The sequence below is a fragment of the Theropithecus gelada genome, chromosome 18, assembly GCF_003255815.1.
Source record: "Theropithecus gelada isolate Dixy chromosome 18, Tgel_1.0, whole genome shotgun sequence".
NCBI classification, from domain to species: domain Eukaryota; kingdom Metazoa; phylum Chordata; class Mammalia; order Primates; family Cercopithecidae; genus Theropithecus; species Theropithecus gelada.
This window is the reverse complement of record NC_037686.1, coordinates 62,622,318-62,642,756: the sequence shown is the minus strand read 5'-3', so window position 1 is coordinate 62,642,756 and position 20,439 is coordinate 62,622,318. Positions and strand designations below refer to the sequence as shown.

General features: G+C 37.8%; 1 protein-coding gene across 1 annotated transcript in view; it reads right to left on the bottom strand.

Moving 5' to 3' along the window:
* The window catches only part of DOK6 (docking protein 6), a 435,864-nt gene that overhangs the window by 102,541 nt on the left and 312,884 nt on the right, over positions 1–20,439 (bottom strand). Inside the window, exon 6 of the mRNA XM_025365197.1 lies at positions 4,072–4,210. Coding sequence (XP_025220982.1) covers positions 4,072–4,210 — 139 coding nt within the window. The remainder of the gene's footprint in view (positions 1–4,071; positions 4,211–20,439) is intronic.

The window sequence follows — 20,439 nt, the reverse complement described above, 5'->3', positions numbered from 1 at the left end:
GAAAGCTGATCACTGTCAGCAATCATTAAAGCTCTAATCTTAAGATTAATATTGATAATATTGAGTGATAAAATCATGAATAGAACACTGAATAATAACTTAACTTGCAGTTATTCTTTTTTTTTTTTTTTTTTTTGAGACGGAGTTGCCCAGGCTGGAAGGCAATGGCGTTATCTCGGCTCACTGCAACCTCCACCTCCTGGGTTCAAGCAATTCTCTTGCCTCAGCCTCCGGATTACAGGCACCCGCCACCACACCCAGCTAATTACTGTATTTTTTAGTAGAGGCGGGGTTTCACCATGTTGGCCAGGCTGGTCTCGAACTCCTGACCTCAAGTGACCCGCCCACCTCGGCCTCCCAATGTTTTCTTTTTCTGTTCACCAGAGCTTAGGAAAATCACAGAATTGACAGCTCTGGAGGGCAGCCCATTTGGCAAGTCCCACTGATGTTTTTAAAGCATTAGACAAAGTCTTTATCTTCCTGGCATTTCAATAGCACCCACGCTATTTGTCCTTACACTGTGTACAGAGCTTTCCTGGTGAGCCAGGAGATGGGGATTGCGGAACAGGAGCATCCTAAATGCTGTTTTTTTAACACTGAAATTCTCATTTTGTGAGGGTGTTTGTATACAAATGTTTTAAAATTACTTGCAATGTTAGAAGATTGGAAATGACTGACAATGCCCCCCACTAACACTTCTTTTTGCTTACTTATTTTGGATATAGCAGAAAAAAATTTTCTCATTCTCAACTGCTCTTTACATGTGAGCATTTTATAATTGCTTTAAACATAAAAGGCACATTTTAAAAGAAAGCACTTTTCGTTTAATGTGTGTGTGTGTGTGTGTGTGTAAAACAGGGTCTGTGAAAATCTAAAATTATTTCCAGTTGGGGCCTTGTCCATGAGTTCAGCCTGTACTCAACCTTAACAGCCTAAGTCACATGGATGCATTCGTGATACCGTTTCTGATGAATGGCTTCTATCACAAAGAATGTCAAAACCTTCTTTGATAATGTTGCACATGCACGTCAAACCAGCTACAGATACTTTTGGCAATGGAATCCAAAGAACTCTGCTAGCTCTAAGAACAAGAATGATCTCTGTGAAACGGAAACATTTCTAGAGATGAACATATTCGTTCAAATATCTAGCTTTCATCATTTTCTCAACTATTTGAAACACATTCCTCAAATAGTTCGTTTAATATGTATTACCCTAGCTTAATTCTCCCATGTATCTTAAAACTCTTTTATAGTAAGAAACGGTTGTTGAGACATTATTTCTCATTTGAGTTTATCCAACTTTCGAGTAACAATTTTGTTATTTTAAATAGCAAATGAAGAATTAGAGTATTTAAACATTCTTTCATACTTGTTGGAAGTTTTTAAAAAAATTTTCCGTGACCAGGCATGGTACACCTGTATTCCTGAACATTGGGAAGCCAAGAAGTTGGATCGCTCGAACCCAGGAGTTCAACACCAGCCTGGGCAACATAGTAAGACCTCATCTCTACAAAAAAAAAAAAAAAAAAATTGGCTGGGAATAGTGGTGCAGGCCTGTGGTACCAGCTAGTCGGGGGCTGAGGCCGGAGGATCACTTCAGCCCAGGAGGTTGAAGCTGGCAGTGAGTTGTGTTCACACCACTGCACTCTGGCCTGGGTGACAGAGCGAGACTCTGTCTCAAAAAAACAGCAGCAACAAAGAAAAGTTTTGTGCATGGAGAGGTGGTATCTATATTAAATAAAAAAAAAAAAAAAAGGATCTGGGAGAACTGGAAAACTTTGCTTTTGGTTGTAGTATTTTGGAAATTGAGGCATTTATCAACTTGAAGCAGCTTGCACTTGGAAAAGGATTAGTTCAGTTTACTCTGAAGGACAAATTAGCCGTAGAGTAATTCTTACTAGCGTTAACCTGCAGAGGAAAGCATAGCTGTGAAATTATTTCTGAATTAAACCACTCTATTGACATGTATGCGCTGAGTGATGGATTCTCTGGTTTTGTAATTTCTAGAAAGTTTCTCTGTTGAGCCTTGCTGAGCCTGCTGTTTAAATGTTTGTTGCATTCTCTTCTGTCTGTCTCAGCACTGATGTCGGTACCCACGTCTGTGGTGTACACCCTGGTTTTAGACTGCCTGCGGTTACAGTGACTGGATCCCTTATCTCATCTCTGAGTCATTAACAGCAATTACTTGACTCCAGTCCTTTGACTTGCTTCTCAGTGGCACAGGACAATGAGAAACATACAACATCAACAACAAAAGTGAATTAAGTTTTGTTTAGCAAATATTTTGGCACAACATTGTTAGAAATACTTGAAAGAGTGTGAAGGATATTATGTAGCCATAATAGCAACTCTTGTTATTCAATGTCAGTCAGACATCACCCTCATCCATAATGAACGCTTTCATGGTACTTCTATGTGCTTGGTCTGATTGTAAGCACTTTATATAGATGAATGCACAGAAACTAACAATCAAATGAGTAGAACAATTACATGCCCTTGTTACAGAAAAAGGAAAACCAGAGTTAAATAACTTGCCCAAGATTACACAGCCAGTAAGTGGTGGTGGTGGGATGCAAGCCCAGAGCCTCAGTGGGGTATTCTTTATGGCAGATAATTACAGTAGGTGAAAGAGTTCTTGGAATTTCCATCATTAAAATATAATCTAAATCACTCTGAGCTTTTGCTTGTTTAAAACAACTATAAGTAAAGTACAGAGGTTAACTAATAGCAAGTGACATCATGGTTAACCCCATGGTTAATTTTGGTTGAAAACAAGCACCAGCAGATTGAAAATATGGGCTGATGATCAATATGCATGACTCTGAAATAATTTGAAATTTGATATATTTTTCCACTTGATTTTAATCACTAGAAAAGCATCACATTTAGGTAATTGTTACAATGGTTTAAAGTTTACCCAAATCTTTCTAGAAGATTTAAGTTTTACTAGCCCTCTCTAATTGATGATTCTTCAGTCAATCCCACAGTCTCATCTTAATCATCCTACAAATGCTCAAGCTACTCTTTCATTTCCATGGGCAGTCCAATGTCCTGTGATGCCCTTTCCCTCCTGAGGTGTTAGGAAGGCTCTTTTTAACCATACCTCAGATGGAGAGATAAAGGTAGGATTGAGAAAATTAGAAGTGCATTAAGAATAAAATATGATCATTTAAGCTACTTCTGTTTTCTTTCTTTTAAAAATTTTTATTTTATACTTAAATATTTCATAGAATTTTGGAGATAAAACTAAAATAGTAATATAAAACTTCATTGTCTTTAAATTAGAATAGACTTATTGATGTTTCACAAAGAGAATTATAGATGCTTCCCAAATACCACCTGTCCTTCTATAGATTAACTCAGATGCATCTTCATAAATCCTAGAGAAAATAATGCTCTTAAGATTATAATCAATAGTCATTTCATTGTTTGCTTTTCAAGCAAATTAGTGATAAAGCTTATAATTATTTTTCAGCTCATATTAATAAAATTTACTACTTTTAGATTCTTTACTACATGATTTTTTAGCTTGATCCTAAAACTGGACTACAGTTCCAGGACGAGATGATAAACAAATTATTCTGTTGTCAACTAGCATAAACTCCTTCTGCAAACATTTTATTACATATACAGAAAAAGCTAGAAGTTTTAAAGCATATAGGATAAAAATAAAGATTAAAAAAAAAAAAGTGGAACCCTTTCTGGTAAGAACTTAATTTTCCTAGTTATTTTGAGCCCATATTTAAATCTGATGATCCAACCGTATGTGGGGACATGCAGGCAGCATTGCTTCTTATTTCATTATGCACTCCACTCTCTGACATCCAAGGCAACAGATCTTACATAGGTATATGCCAGAAGTGCAGGGCTCACACTTGGTGGCCACAAATAACTTCTTCTGTGACATATTGAGTAGGATATTAGGTGAGAAGGTAGGGTAAGCCCTCAGGATCAGGGCAGGGTGAACACCCAGGCACTGACATGAATGGCCCCACACATACATGGTGTACATCAGACCCCAGTGACATTCATTTTCAAGCTGATAGGTTACCAAGGAAAGGGGCCTTACCCGGGCTTTCTGCTCCATTTCTAGCATTAATCTTTCATGTTGCTCAGCTATGGCCAATGTTGCAGAATGGACCTTCTGATAGATCATTTCTCCTTCCCTCGTTTGAAAAGTGAATAGTCCTTCTCCTGTGTCACACATTCTGTGAGAACAGATAGGGAAAGAGATGGGTCTCCATGTGTTCAAGTACGTAAGTTTTCCACGTAGACAAAACCCTTACCCTTGTGCCTCCTCCTCCTGATCTCCACAGGAGTTAGTGAGGCTGATTCAGCCATAAGCAAACGAACCAAAAAATGTATCTTTAAATGGTACATGAAAATGGAACTTAAAATAAAAATCCATGTATATTTGGATGTCTAAAAAGGAAGCATTCACAACAGTGTAAAGGAACAAAAAGATTTAGATAATGACAGTGGGTGCTTTCCAATATTTAAAGATTAAAAACAGATGAATTACAGTATTTTTATCTGCCATTATGATATAGACTATTATGGACAAACTGTTATGCAGTTATGTCATTTCTGAGAGCATATAATATTCTTACGTCAATTCAGGGAAAAATCAGAATGCAAATTCTTTTTCAACTAATTAGAATTACTTTTTAAAAACATTGGGAAAATTCCACTAACAAGTTGTTATTCAATAGGATTATAGGTAAGTTTTATTAACAAAGGCTAACTCTAAAATGGAAAATAATATTTTAAGCTAGCTTTTAAGAAAGTTTTCAGAAAGACCCACCCAATATCAATATGCTAATATTTGGATATTGGCTATTAACTGGATTTCTGTGTTGATTTTTCAGGTTACAACATCAAGCAATTTTCAAGTTATAACATAAAAATATTCATGAGGAAAACTTTCTTTGAGCACCAAAAAGATTTTAGATTCTTCTCTGATTCTCCAAGGAGTTTTCAATAGAAATGTCTCAAGAGGCTCCCGACATTACAGAGGCTGCAACTGTGATCCCTTAGGGCCCTATAGAGCCAGCACTTAGCTTCTCTGAAAGAGATCTTAATAAAATTCACACAGCGTGAAATGGAAAGTCTGGGGAAAAAATGAAGAGTTTTCACAAAGTGAAACAAATGAGCTTCCTTTGTTGATTCAGAGTAAGGAGCATCAGCAACAAACCATTGATAAGTAGTGAGTGCATCTTGTTTGAGGTTGAGCTTTTTCATAGTCATCTGAAAAACAGTGCTTATTAGCCTTTGGAAATGAGATAATGGAGGCACAGATTGTTATTTCATACTGGGTCATTAAGATGTAAAGGTTGAGTGCTTGTCCACTTCCTGGGATTTAACTCTGCCCCGCGCAGGAGCTTGCCCGTTTACAGGAGGGATTTTTGTCTCTGAAGTAAAAACTACTGTAAACTTCATCCTTTGATCATGAACTAAGGCATTTCAAATAGCATAAAAAGCAAACTTTAGGCAGAAGATGCTGTTTCTTCAGTGAAGGTCAAGTTTATGATTTTTGTCAGCCATGTTGGAAGAAATGGGCTAGGTGATATGGTTTGGCTCTGCGTCCCCACCCAAATCTCATCCCAAATTGTAATTCCCATGTGTCCAGGGAGGGACCTGTAATCCTCACATGTGGAGGGAGGGAAGTGATTGGGCAGTTTCTTCCATGCTGCTCTCCTGATACTGAGTTCTCACGAGATCTGATGGTTTTGGAATCAGAATGTTTGGAAATTCCTCCTTTGCTCTTCTTTCTCCTGCCACCATGTGAAGGTCCTTGCTTCCTTTTCACCTTCCACCATGATGGTAAGTTTCCTGAGGCCTCCACAGCCATGTGCAACTAAGCCAATTAAACCTCCTTCCTTTGTAAATTACCCAGTCTTGGGTATTTCTTCCTGGGAGTATGAAAATGGACTAATACCCTAGGTTTCCCTTGTTTAAAATGTGTTCTTTTGGGGCTGTTAGGGAACAGATAGACTGTTTCATATCTGTCTAAACAGTCTTGTGGTAATAAGCCAATACTACAGAATATAATTAGGAGAAAGAGGAAACAATTTAAATGGCATTTGACTTGCTCCTCAAAGCATGGTCCACGGATCAGCAGCATCTGCCCCCCCGGGAGCTTGTCCAGACCGTCAAATCTAAATCTGCATTTAACACACCCCCAGGTGACTCACATGCACATTATATTTGATAATGATGACTCCAGAACCTTCTCCACAGGCCACCATTTCATTGAAGAGGAGTGGGAGATGACACGTGAGACCCACAGGAGGACACATTAGAAGCTGCATTTGCACAGCTTTTTGAAGACTGATACATAAAACTAATATTAGAAATATATCAAAAAGGGCAAATGAACCCAAAGAATCATTTCCTTAACTTAGGAAAAACTAAAACAGAGGTGTTACATTTCAACCCCCAACTCCCTTGCCGACAAGATGCACATTCCTCAATTGCATTTATTTTGTGAAACAGGGAAAATATGGATGACATATTTATCGTGACTTCAAACTAGAATTCTATTGATCTGTAGACAGTTGCAAATGTAATCTCTTTATATCTAACAATGACTTTGTACAAAATGAATGTTTTTTCTTATCTAAAATAGAGTGTTGGATAATATAATCTCAGGTTTCTTTCAGCTCTGAGGAATATTCTAGGGCCTCACAAAAATTCTAAGAGGTAAACAGAACTGGCACACTTGTTTCCAGAATTCTTTTTTGTTTGATATTGTGATAGGGAAATTATAACTATAGGACTCAAAAGACTAGGGCACCAATTTCAACCACAATGTTCTAGGCTGTCATAATTTATCATATAATTTTCAAGTAGCTACTATAACCTAGGCACCATTTGGGGCCTGAGACTTGAAATAGGAGGGAAAAATATATATGGCCTATTGCTTCTGAGGCTTTTGAGTAGTGGGGAAAGGCCAGCAAGAATCACAAACTTACTGTGATATGTGCTACCAGGGAGAAGTATAGGGCCATGAGGAGGACAATTAGGGATTAATTTGAGCCAGTTATTTTACCTATTAACTTCTCACCTACAAAATCACCAAGAATTTGTTTTTTTTTTAATTAAATGAAGTAATGTATGTGATAGTGGGCAGTAAAGGGTTAATGTAGCAGTGCCCAGTTGATTATTCCAACCCTGCACATTCTTCATTCCTATTTTTAGGATGGGCCTATGGCTGGCTTCTGGGATATGATCTCTGGGACCTTTGGAATACTCTGCCTGTTTCTGTAAGTCTGAGACCTTGGGCCATGCTGTACCCAGTTGACCAGATACATTAATCCCAACAAAGGATAGCCCAGCAGGAATGCCTGTTTTCAGTCTGATGCAGCCTGGAGCCTGAGTAGCTGAGTCAGTCCTGGGGGTGCTGCATGCCTACATGACTGACCCCCAATAAAAACCTTGGACATCGAGGCTCAGGGGAACTTCTCTGGTTTATGGCACTGCATGTGTTGTCACACGTCATTGCTGGGAGAATTAAGGGTGTCCCCATGCAACCCCACTGGGAGGGGCCTTGGAAGCTTTTGCCTGGACTCTCCTGGTCTTTTATCCCTTGTGACTTTTCCCTTGGCTGATTTTAATCTTATTTCTCACTGTGGTGATACAAACTGTGAGCATAATGTGTTTTTCTGAGTCTTGTGAATCTTCTAGAGGATTATCGAGCTGGAGGGTGGCCTTGGGAACCCTTCCATCTGACACTGCCAGCATGTGCTGAGGAGTCAATATGTTTTATGCAGTAAGAATGTAAAATTCCTGGTCTTTTCCCTAAATGTCTGTCTGTCACTATGGAATCTAAGAGAATATCCTCTTTATCCAGTCTCACCACTCACATCCAGAATCACTTGAAACAACAGTACTTGTCAGACTTATCTCTGTTATGTTCTGGTAAATAAAAAATAACCAGGGATCATGTGGATGTATATATTTGAAGGAAACTGAACTCCAAAGGAGGTGTTCCACTATTCATCGTTCTCTTAGTTCCTTTCAAGGGCAGAATCAGCCCTAACATGGTGCATGGAGGAATTTTCTGGAGAAAAAATTCCTAGCATTGAACTACTAGACCACACCCCTTTTTTCTTGTCTGTAACACTCAAACTTGGCTCTCTATGAAGGCGTGACTTTGAATGCCACTCTTTCTTCCCACATGATGTGTGAAATAAATTTACCAAGTCAAAAATTATGGAGACATTTTACTTTAAGTGTAGACACTTTAAGATAATTTTTTGTGGGTCTCTAGATAAAATTTTGCTACAGATGAATTAGTTGACATCTGGCAGTTTTGTCCATCTTCACAGCTGTATAATTTCATTCTTACTGTTTTACAATATTGTATACATATTTAATAACCAAATATTTATTCTCCTTGAACACAAATTTTAAACTTTCAGTAATGGGGTAGAGTAAGGAGCATGTTCCTAAAAACCCAGTGGTATTTCTGTTCAGTATTTAAAATTTAATGTTTAATTATAGAACATAATGAAATTCTTCAAAGCACAGCTTTTCCACAGAGCAGTTAAAACCAATTAACACTTTTATTCTGTTAACAGTTTAATCTTTATTGTCACTTAACAATGCTAGAATTTTACTTTTTTTTTTTTTTTGTGCTGCTATGAAAAGATTGGTTACTCTGAGTCAGACTTTGATCTAAGAAACTGGGCAAAATGGACAAGCAGTTTGTGAAAAACAGTACAGAAAAGTCAGTAAAGCAACAGTACAGAAAGTCAAGAAATAGACCCAGTTCATATAATAAATATATGGTCAAAGTAGAGTCTCAGATCAGTTAGGGAAAGCTGACCTCTTCAACAAACTGTTGAATGGTAGCCATTTGGGAAAAAAATTTGAATCCATGTTTCTTCCTCCATTGATAGAAATTCCAGAGAAAGCAAATGGGGGAAAAAAGCACCATAAGAAAATATCAAAGAATTTCTATATGAACTCAGGAGAAGGGATTTCAAGTGAGGATTCAAATAAAGTCACAGAAGAAAAGACAGATGAATCCGCCTGTGAAAATACTTTTTAAAAATAATAGAAATCATTAAGATATATAAGACAAAAACAAGATGGAAACTCAAAACATTAATTTCTCTTGTTTTCATCTAGCAACATATTTTAGAAATTCAACTACTTCAGTAGTAGTTGTAATAAAAGTAGTATTCAGTGAAGAATAAGTTACAGACATTGTTTCAGGGTTTACACACATTAACTTTAATGCTCAAAGAACTCGATGAAAATTACGAAAAGTAACTATTTTTCAGGTGAAAGTAATATGTGGAGTGTGCTAATACTTGTGTAAAAGTGTGGGACAAAATTTCAGTTAAATAGGAATAAGTTCAAGAGATCTATTCAATGGCAGTGACTATAGTTAATAAAAATATATTGTATACTTAAATGTAAAGAGGGTGGGTAAGTGTTCTCACCATGGAAACTGACTATGTGAGGGTGATGCTTATGCTAACTAGCTAGATTTAATCATTCCGCATGTTTGTGTACTTCAAAACATCAGGTTGTACACAATAAATACAATTTTATATCAATGTAAAAAATGCATGGGAAGAATGTATATGCATCTTTGCATGTGCGTACACTAAACTCGAAGTATGTACAAAAATTGTTACTTATTGGGGAAAAGTGAAATAGATGGGGTTTAAGTATAGAAGGAACATTTTCACTAATCTTTACATGAATGATAAAATAAGGAAAAGTCATAGATTTATTTACAGTAAATTAATTTTTTTTTTCATAGAGACAACGTCTTGCTCTATCACCCAGGCTGGAGTGCAGAGGCATGATTATAGCTCAGTGCAGCCTTGAACTCCTGGGATCAAGTGATCTGCCCACCTCCGCCTCCTGAGTAGCTGGTAGTACAGGCTGACACTGCCATGCCTCTCTCTCTATCCTGCTCCACCATAGTAACACATGCTTATTTCCCCTTCTGCCATGATTGTAAGTTTCCAGAGGCCTCCCAGCTATGTTTCCTGTTAAGCCTGTTAAGAACTGTGAGTCAAGTAAACCTCTTTTCTTAAATTACCCAGTCTTGGATACTTCTTCATAGCGGTGTAAGAACGGACTAATATGCCTACAAGGAAATCTTGGTTTTAGTCTGGATTCTACTGCCAACTAGCTTTGTGAAATGCCATTTAACCCTCTCTAAAATTCAGCTTTTAAATGAAAGAGCTAACATTAAACCATATCTGAGATACACATTTGTGCCTAAACTCTACAACTCCTCCACCTGTGTACTCTGATGACACAATTATAGTCACATTAGTTAAAATCTATCTTTTCACATCTTTTCAGTTTTCATTTTACCCTATTCTATTTTCTTGCTTTTTCTTTTTTCTTATTTTTTCTTTAACTCAATAAGATGACTAGTTGAGTCTCCCTGAACACTCTGGAGTTTGGCTTTAGTAAATATTTCAAAATATATACATATAAGGTGCTCTTCTATTTACCTTACTTTATGCCTCAAAAATTCAGAATAAAAAAACCCAACATGTGAAGATGTGATGTAAGTCATAAGACCTTAATTACCTCAATATATGATCACAAATTACCATTATCCTTATTATATAGTTACAGGTTAATAAGGATTTAATGGGGAAAAAAATTTTAAAAGATTTACAGATGATTTTATATTTGCCCTGTATACATATCTCCTGGAGGCTTTATTGTAAAGTTATCAGATATTCCCTGGCAATTAGGAATTTTAACATTTTTAACTCCCAATGTTAATCACAAAAAGCCCCTCGTGTATATCTTAAATGTTTGTTGACCCAAGCAAATGAAAATTATCAATATAATGGCTACATAAAAAGTATTTTTTTATAGTTTCTGATAGGAAAAAAAGAAAAATAAATTATAAAAGAAACATTGTTTTTGAATGGTCCCTTGGTGGTAGTGTACTTTTCCGAAGGGAGTAGATAAAACACTTAAATACACAGAAGTGATACGTTCTTACGTTCCCAGCTGGTGTAGACTTGTTCTATTTTAAACTTGTTTGAGGGCATCTGAATGTATCACATGGAGCAGCTACTGATCTATACTCATACCTATTTTTGTGGTGAGGAGCTAATAACAAAAGACAAGCAGAAACTTGAATTCTGTCATTTATAAAGTAGACTTTCCTTTTAACATGAATTTAACTGCCATGTTACGATTGGGACAGTTTTTAGTTTGTCTCAAATTTTAATTATTTAGTCTCTGCATTAGAGAAGAGTTATGCTCTTTTTCACCATTTTGAGGGGAACCTAAAAATAAGAATTATTTCTTCAGAGCAAAAAGAGCATGTAATCAGGGTTTAAAATTATATTTGTATTCCTCTTTTGCTTTAAGTATAGTTAAGATAATTTTTTAATCATGTGAAAGATCCTTTCAGCATTTCAACTGACTATAGAAGACAAAGTATCATAGCCAAATAGAAAATAAATGTACGACTGGATTTGATTTGACTAAGGATTGACTTTTCTTCTCAGGTTATATTTATTCATTTGTCAACATATTTTTGGGCACCACCCACTTGTCTACTTGTCAGGTACTATATTAGATTTTAGATTTTCAGAGAACCATATTTTTTCAATGGAAAATGTAATATTTTTTAAAATCATATTTTTAAAAACATAATTACCATTATGAATTATATTCTCATACATATGCATTTAACTTTTTATTTAAAAACTGAGTACATGATTATATAAACTTATATAGAGATTAAGAACTTCTGAATTTATTATCCTTATTGTGTTTTCTCTAGAGAGTTTCAGTTGACAGATCACTGATAATGCCAACTAAAAAAACATAGTACTTTATCAAAACAAGCTACCCAGTAAAACCACAAAACACAAATCATTCTAAGATACTCAGAGCAAATACCGACTGGTATTATAAAAGATGTAGGCATATGTTTGATCTACTGAATTTTTTTTTAATTTTTAACATTGTATTTTGATATATTTATTGTAGAGCTAGGGCCTCTCTTACTCAGGCTGGCCTCAAACTCCTGGGCTCAGGAGATTCTCTCACCTCGGCCTCCCAAAGTGCTGAGATTACAGGTGTTAGCCATCACATCCTGCCTAAGCTACCAATTTTTAATTTCTTTTGAAATAGAAATAAAATTTACTGAAATCATGAACAAAATGAATCTACATAAGGTTTAAACATTAAAGAATTTCAAATACAATTACCTAGACGTTTTATAATTTCAAACATCAAATGTTCATTTCAGCTTAGTGGATTTTCAACCTTAAATTTTTAACTTCATTTTAACACATTAAATTGTATTTCTTAAAATAATCTTCATTGAAAATGTTAGTGAATAGATAGCTTGGATCACCTTCAATGTAGATGCTAAGAAGTAGAGTAGGTATCTCCCTATCAAATAAAAGTAGCAATCAGTTTGTATTGTTCCTTGATATCTTTGATCTTCTTAGTTACACAGTGTTAGGCTCATCATGGTTCATACTAATGAATTCTAGTTTAGGAATGGACCAATCACTTCTGTTTCTCCTGCTGAATTAAGTATAAATCTGTATTATAGTACTTCTAATATCTCATTATCTTTATTTTCACATGACTTTCCCAACTAGACTTATCACAAGTAGATAGGGAGGAAAATAAAACCTATAGAGGCTGGCAACTGAGTCCACGAAAGGGGATGCTGGTGTTTGAGACAGGGTGGCGGGTTTCCACTCAGGATCCTGTAGAAGTCAGAGCAGGCTGCTTGGTGGCTGGAAAAACAGGAGCATTCCTAACTGCTGCTTTGACTCCAGTTGTTTTAGCTTTTTACTTGGCTGGATCTTATTATCTTCCCTCTTTTCCTTCCATATTGATTTATCCTTTCTCTAAGCTTTCTGAAAAAACCTTGTCATATTTGTCCTTCCCATCATCTTAACATATGTTTATTTTGTTCTTATTTCTTCTTATGGCTTCCTTCTTTGACCTTTAAAGATTCTTCTTTTTGAAGGTCTTTATTAGATTTTACAATAAAACTTTTAGAGCCACTCCAATTTTTAAATTTGAGAATGACGTCTTTTTACCTATCTTATTTGTTTGCTTCCTAGATCCCATTTTCACATTTTCATTTGCCCTCATATTTGGGGGCATATATCCAGATTTGGTATTTGAACAGATTGTGTGTGGGAATTTCCCTTGGCGGAGTGTATTTTTCACTTCGGTGACAGCCAATTCCTATTCTTCGGTTGGTTGGAGTCTCAACCAACATGCACAGAGTTGCTCCTAATCCTCATTTCTTACTGGTGCCCATCCACCTCATTTTGGGAATGGAATTGAGATAGTTTCCCATCTCCTGTTAGACTTCGTGATGCTAACTGTGAAAGAAAAACAAGTCTGGTCAAGCTGATTTCAGTTAATGTTTTGAAAATAAAACCTTCACTTTTTGCTAAAAAGACAAAATTGGGACAGCTATAATGAAGGCAAAATTTCTTAATTGATGCTAATTCAGGTAATGGTAAAGAAACAATACAAAACTTGAGTCCTTTAATAGAATAAAGAAATGAAATAACAAAGCCAGGTTTAAACCACACAAAATACAGGATCTTTGGTTGAAGTGAATTGACCTGTATTTAGTACTTGTATGTTGTCTGTGTGTTAGTGTGTATGTCTGTGTACATGTATATATGTGCATTATATGTGTGCATATGTGTGTATATGTATAATATATGTATATGTATATTGGTCTGTTTCTCTAGAGGCTTCCTAATTAACACAGCTTGTATATCTTTGTCTTCTGACTTCTCCAGCCCTCTTCTGAGCCCATGGAAATCTGATTCTGACCCTGGGGAGCTCAGGTGAGGGGGTGAGTAGGATGAGTGGGATGCATTGCAGGTGCTGTCCTTGATGTCACACAAATCATGGTGGTGCTTGAGAGATCAAATAATAAAGAAAAAATGCCTTTTAAATGAAGAATTTTCTTCTGTTTTTGTGTTTGCATCACTATAGACATTGCTTTTCAAGTTATCTTTCTCCTGAGATCCAGGTAGACTTTCACTCTCTGAACCAGCTTGTAGTTGAGAAGATAAGAAAAATGCTGGCCAGCAGATCCAAGGAGACCTCTTCTCTTCCACAAACAGCCGCAGACACAGCAGAACTTGGGTAAAGGAGAGCAGGAAGTTACTGTACTGCAATGGCTTTACTTTTTTTTTTTTTTTTTTCCCCAGTATACTAAGGACTTTTCTCCACTGAGAAATTATTGTGGACATTTTCCCCTAATTTGCCATGGAAAGTATTATTACAGCAAAAGAAATAGGAAGTCAACATTTCATTTCTGAGATTCGGAGTGAGATTTGAGTCACTAGCCAGGCAGACTTTGATGAATTTGTAAAAGCCAAATCTAGATGATTAAGTCAGCTTTGCTATAAATCAGAGCTAGAGGGAGATTAGAATATGATTTAAGAGGCAACCTTGTTCCATCAGGACCTGGGTGACTGTGAGAAAAAAAGTTAGAAAGCATTGGGTGAGACTTGTATATCCCGATGTCTGTTACCTGAGTGAACATTCTGGAGAATGCAGGAATGTGAAATAAATTGGTCTCTAGATAGGTGAGCTAAAGGCTACACTCCTGACTCCCCATTGCCTACATCTGGCTGCCAGGGCATCCAAGAATTCCAACGTGGAGGACTGGAGTCGAAGAGCAGGGTGTGAGAAATCTAGGAACGAGGAAACTGGCCAGGATCAGGGGTTTCAGTGGAGAGTGACAGCGCATCTGCAAAGCCCAAATCAGTTCAGTTATATTTATTACAGCAGATGCCAGCCTGGAACACACCAGACCACACGAGGCTTGAATCAAGGGTTCCTTTTATTCCATAAGGTCATGTAAGATTTTTGTGTGTTTCAACATCAAACTACATAAAACTAGGAAGAAGGGGCAGAAAATAGTATCACCAAGGTGTGAGTCATCTGAAAGGGGTGATCTGAAATAGCTATAATTACCCACTTCCCAGCAAGAAGGGGTTCCTGAGAAACATTCAATGAGAAACAAAGAATTCACACTTAACTGCATCAGGTTGTGTTAAATTCTTGAACCTGCTACAGTTGTAAAGCATCTGCAATTTCAAATAGGAAAACTTTCACTCCCTTGTCTATGAAAATTAATTGGCAAAAGGTTTCATTTATTGTGGTCGCACATTCATATAGTCAGGCCAGATTTACAGTCTCTCCCTAAATTTGGGGAAAATATTTTTTCTAATTCTTCCACAACTTCATTCCTGGCTTCTACAATCACTTTGGGGGTATGGAATGAACTAAATTTTATTTTGATTCATATTATCACTAAAGAGGCTCTTTTCATTGTCAGAAAGCCATACACAAAAAGCCAAAATTAAAATTATGTATTTTTAAATGTTGAGCATTATAGTGATATGTGCCAGAACATGCTCCATTGACTTAGATTTCAGTCACTTCAAAAAGCAGTCTGCCATGGCCTGAATGTTTGTGTTCCCCCAAACTCATGTGTTGAAACCCTATTCTTGATGTGATGGTAGTGAGAGGGACGGCCTTTGGGGGAGATAATTAGGTCATGAGGGCAGAGCTCTCATGAATGGGATTCGTGCCCTTATGAAAGAGACCCAGGCCTGGTGCAGTGGCTCATGCCCTATTAACCAAGCACTTTGGGAGGCCAAGGCAAGAGGATTGCTTGAGCCCAGTAGTTTGAGATCAGTAGTTTGAGATCAGTCTGGACAATGTAGTGGGACCTTGTTGCTACAAAGAAATAACAAAACTTAGCCAGGCATGGCAGCATCCACCTGTAGCCCCAGCTACTCGCGAGGCTGAAGTGGGAGGATTGCTTGAGGCCAAGAGGTCAAGGCTGCAGTGAGCGAACGATGGTGCCATGCACTCCAGCCTGGTTGACAGAGTGAGACTCTGTCTTAATTTTTTCTTTAAAAAGATCACAAAACAAAAAGAGGCCCAAAGGAGCTTGTCTGCCCTTCTACCATGTGAGGACAAAGCATGAGACCACCACCTGGGAGGAGTGGGCCTCCCACCAGACATCAAATCTTGGTGGCATCTTGATCTTAGGCCTCTCAGCCTCAAGAACTGGGGGGCGGGGGGGGGGGGGGGAAAAAAATACACACACACACACACACACACACACACAATACCTAATGTACATATACACACACATATATATACACATATATACACATACGTCTGTGTGTATATATGTGTGTGTGTGTGTATATATATATATAATTTGTTTATAGGCCACTCCATTTATGGTATTTTGATAGCAGTCCAAATGGGCTAAGAGTCCAACAATAAAGCGAGGTCACTAGGACAAGGCATATTTAGGCACTGGGCTCCTTTCTGCTGTGGTCATTCACACGCGACATACAGTTTTGAATTTGGAGGCTAACAATATTCTCCCCCACGAGATTAATGCTTAGCCGGAAACCGGAGGAACGGTATGGGGTGAGAAAGAGAGTAGCAAATAAACAAAAGATTAAAGAACAAAAAAGATGAATGGGAAAGGTCACTAGTCAAATGGTGATAAAAAATCAACAAGGATTGAGTCCAGAGTGATGATTCAAACAAGAGCATTCAGTGAACAAGCTAGTTATAATCTGAAGACAGTGAAAGGCCAAAGAAGCGAGAAGGAGGGGAGTGAAGATCCGAACTAGCAGAGGAAACGAAGTTAAACTTATAAAAATGATTTTCAAAGTCTTATCCTCAGGGGATATTCTAGACGTCCCTCTCCATGCTGCCCACACTTCTGGCTGGGTGTACCGACTGCATTTCCCTGATAACTTAAGCTGCCGGCTGGTGAGATAATCAAATTCTCCCCTCTCAGTGATTTCATCTACAAGACACAGGAGGAACCACCAGCGAGAGAAGTTCAATTGTGAAAGAGAAGCAAAGGAAGATGATGGGTCCTTAGCGTGAGGGTGCACAGCCTCTTCCTCCATTGTTAGCTCTCCATTCGGTTTTGCCTGATGCAAGGCACCACTTTCTTCCATATATTTAGATTCCATAGCTTTCTGATAATGGGTACTGAGTATTTTCAATACACTTCAGGGGTGGGCGGGGTGGCTCACGCCTGTAATCCCAGCACTTTGGGAGGCTGAGGCGGGCAGATCACCTGAGGTCAAGAGTTCGAGACCAGCTTGGCCAACATGGTGAAACTCTGTCTCTACTAAAAATACAAAAATTAGCTGGATGTGGTGGCTCACACCGATAGTCCCACCTACTCGGCAGGCTGAGGCATGAGAATTGCTTGAACCCGGGAGGCAGAGGCTGCAGTGTGAGCCGAGATCATGCCACTGCACTCCGGGCAGGGTGACAGAGTGAGACTCTGTCTCAATAAATACATATTTAAAAATTAATAAAAATAAAAACACACTTTAGGTGATTTCTGCATATTTAAGTTTCAAACTACTACTTTTAGAGCAAGCCCAGGGTAGTTTCCTATTCTTTCGAACATGAGGAAAGAACTAAGGGCTGCAGAAAACCTTCTCACAGGACCCAATTCTCATCAGCTTGTTCTCATTCAACAAACGTTTATCCGTCCCTTGTTGCATGCAAGGTACTCTGTCCAGCCAAGTATGTGACTGCAGGCTGACAGGTGGTGATTGGGGAAAGCTGCCCGAATGAGTAAGATTCTGACGCTTCTTTGGAATAGTTTATTCTCTGTCTGCCACCTCCAGATCACCACATCTCCATGACTGGACCCAAATAAAGTCACTTCATATTTCCAAAAATACTTTCAGTTATTAACACCTTCCGGGAGAATTCAGGGGCTCATGGTAGAAATGAATGAATCATGTACATAACTGAGAAGTATTTATACAGAAAGAGTTGGTTTTCTGGAAAGGGTAATTTCAGAGGTTTAGAAGTAAAAGCCATTACAATGTTGGTTTTACAAGTCACTGGGCTTCATAACAACATCAGAGTGCTGGTGGGTCAGGAGAAGGAAAGGAGACAGCACTCGTCAGTAGCAGACAAGAGCAACTTAGCATTCCATGTAATATTGGAGAGAGCTGGTCTAAGTGCCTCAGGTTAGGTATTTTAACAACTGGATCCTCTCTAAACTCCAAACACCCGCTTCTTGAGCAGTGATGTAAGATGGGGGAGAAGACAGAAAGAGCTGGCTGCCTCACTCCCTCTCCAGCTCCTGTCCCAGCTTGAGATGAAATTCTGTGAAAGTGTAAAGAAGGTGGGGCGTCCTGGAATATCTTCTACTTTTCTCAACCTAGCACCAAGTGTTATAAAGAATGCGATAAAAATGCCATAAGGAAAGTTGTTGAGAGAAATTTACTCTTTTACCCTTGAGACCTAATGGGAATTCAAGCACTATATATTTTATTTTATTTTTCTTAATGGTCAAAGCCCTTGGCTGCATATTGTAAATACCTATCATGGATCAAAGCAATCTCAGTGAAAAATATTTCTTTCAGCTTTGCTAGTTGTTAAAGCTCCATGAAATGTTCATTGTCAATGTTATCTTCTCTATGAACAAAAGATTTGTCTGCTGCTAAGCAATATCTAAAGTAATAGCTACAGGGTTTCATTTCTCCTTGTATGTAAGGATGAATTATAGAAACCATCACATAAAGTTTTGTATTGCTCTGTTGTCTATGATATTAAGTACTTGAGCTACAAAATTATCTTATTTATATAATTCCACAATTGTTTCCTTCCAGGGATTGATTACACATTTCAATTCCCAATGATCTCTCTCGCTGTTTTCATGAAGCATTCCTACAAAATGAAGGGGGAAGATGGAATTAGCAAGGTAGAAAACGAGAGAATTAAAAAGCAAATCTCCTGTGTTTCTTTTCAATGAATATTATGTCAAGAAATAAGTAAAGGTTTTGAGACCAGGCTTACAAGGTTGCGGTGCACCAGAATGCACAGAGCAGTGGAAAAGGATACTCTGCAAAGTTCAAATACTGCCTTCTGAAGGCAGGTGGCATCCTGGGGAGAAACACTGAGGAATTGACAGGCCCTGGGCTCAGCTTGGATGCCTTGGAAAAGTCAACTGACCTCCAAGTCTGTGGCTGCCCATCTCTAAAACGACTTGCCTTTCACACCTTTAGAGGGTTGCTATGAGGATCAAAATATGAACACCTTTTGAACACTGTCAGGCACCGTGAAATAAAAGATATTATCGTGTGATTATGAGCAATGGTTTCACAGGAGCCCTACACTGCCTAGAGGGCTAAAACATCCTCCTTTGCAAATATTTTCCTGCTGTGCTTTAGAGGATCATTGGCCTCTGCCACCTTCCCCAGTGGTGTTGCATTTTCTATGTTTAGAGATGGTGTTTCCTGTTCTTAGACTGTGGCCCACAATACCCCTGATAGGCCCAATCATACCCGAGCGTGTGTGTTCTATCGAACTAGCAATTGTCCCCATCAGAGTTTGCCTGTGAAAAACTGCTTCCCCTTGTAAAGTGGCAGCTTTCCACAGAGGAAATCTGCCCGTGCTTTCACCAACACAGACAACATTGGAGAAGGGAAGAAAAATCACTTTGCTATTTCACTAGCTTATGTAAAGGTCATTTCTCAACCTGCTTGTGCAGTGGAAGGTGTTGATTATAGAGCTCTAGTAATGTTGCCTTTTTGAATTCATTCTTGTTCTCAGGGGCTGTGCTATCTTCCACCTAGACCAGGTTTTATTACATTTAGTGCAGCAGAGCATGCAGATGATGTAGTTAGAACTGCAGGCGAAATAACCCATTTCTATACCTATTGTCAGCTTTAGGCATATTTAATAGAAATGCAGTATAAAAATATTCATAGTTGATTAGGATTGGAATAAATAAAGGCTTAGTTTCTGATTTTGGATTTGGCTGACTTTATTTTTCTCTGGGGTTCTTTTTAAAGCATTAATTTTTCTTAGCACAAAGAGTAAGAAAACAATGTCTTTCACAGAACATTTCTAATTTCTTTAGTATTTTTGAATTATTGCAGGGTTCATTTTAAACCAATCTGACTAGTAGATAAAGGAATGCTATCTATTTCCTCAGGATCCTGGGCTGTTGTTTTCGATTTTGATGCTGATTTTTTGTTAATATTTTAAATTAACATAAATATGACTGAATTTAACTTTAGAGATGAAGTATTTTGCTGTTAATGCAAACACATGACAAAGAAAATCTAATTTACAATTTAAATTGCAGAGTTGAACAAAAGCATACTGGATTCAGTTTCCATAGACAGAGGTTTATATTCAGGGTTGTGCGAATAATGATTTATGTGACCTTGACTGACCTTTACTGTGCCCTGATATCTATTCTCTGTCCTTCCTTGTCTTGTCTATCTGGGTGCTTTGCCCCAGGAAGCTGACTTCTACAAGCCTCTCTGAGACAGGCACCAAAATGATGGGCATTTTGGGGAGAGGAATATAAGTAGCTGTCTCTAAAACTTGGTCATTAATGTCCTTCTAGTTC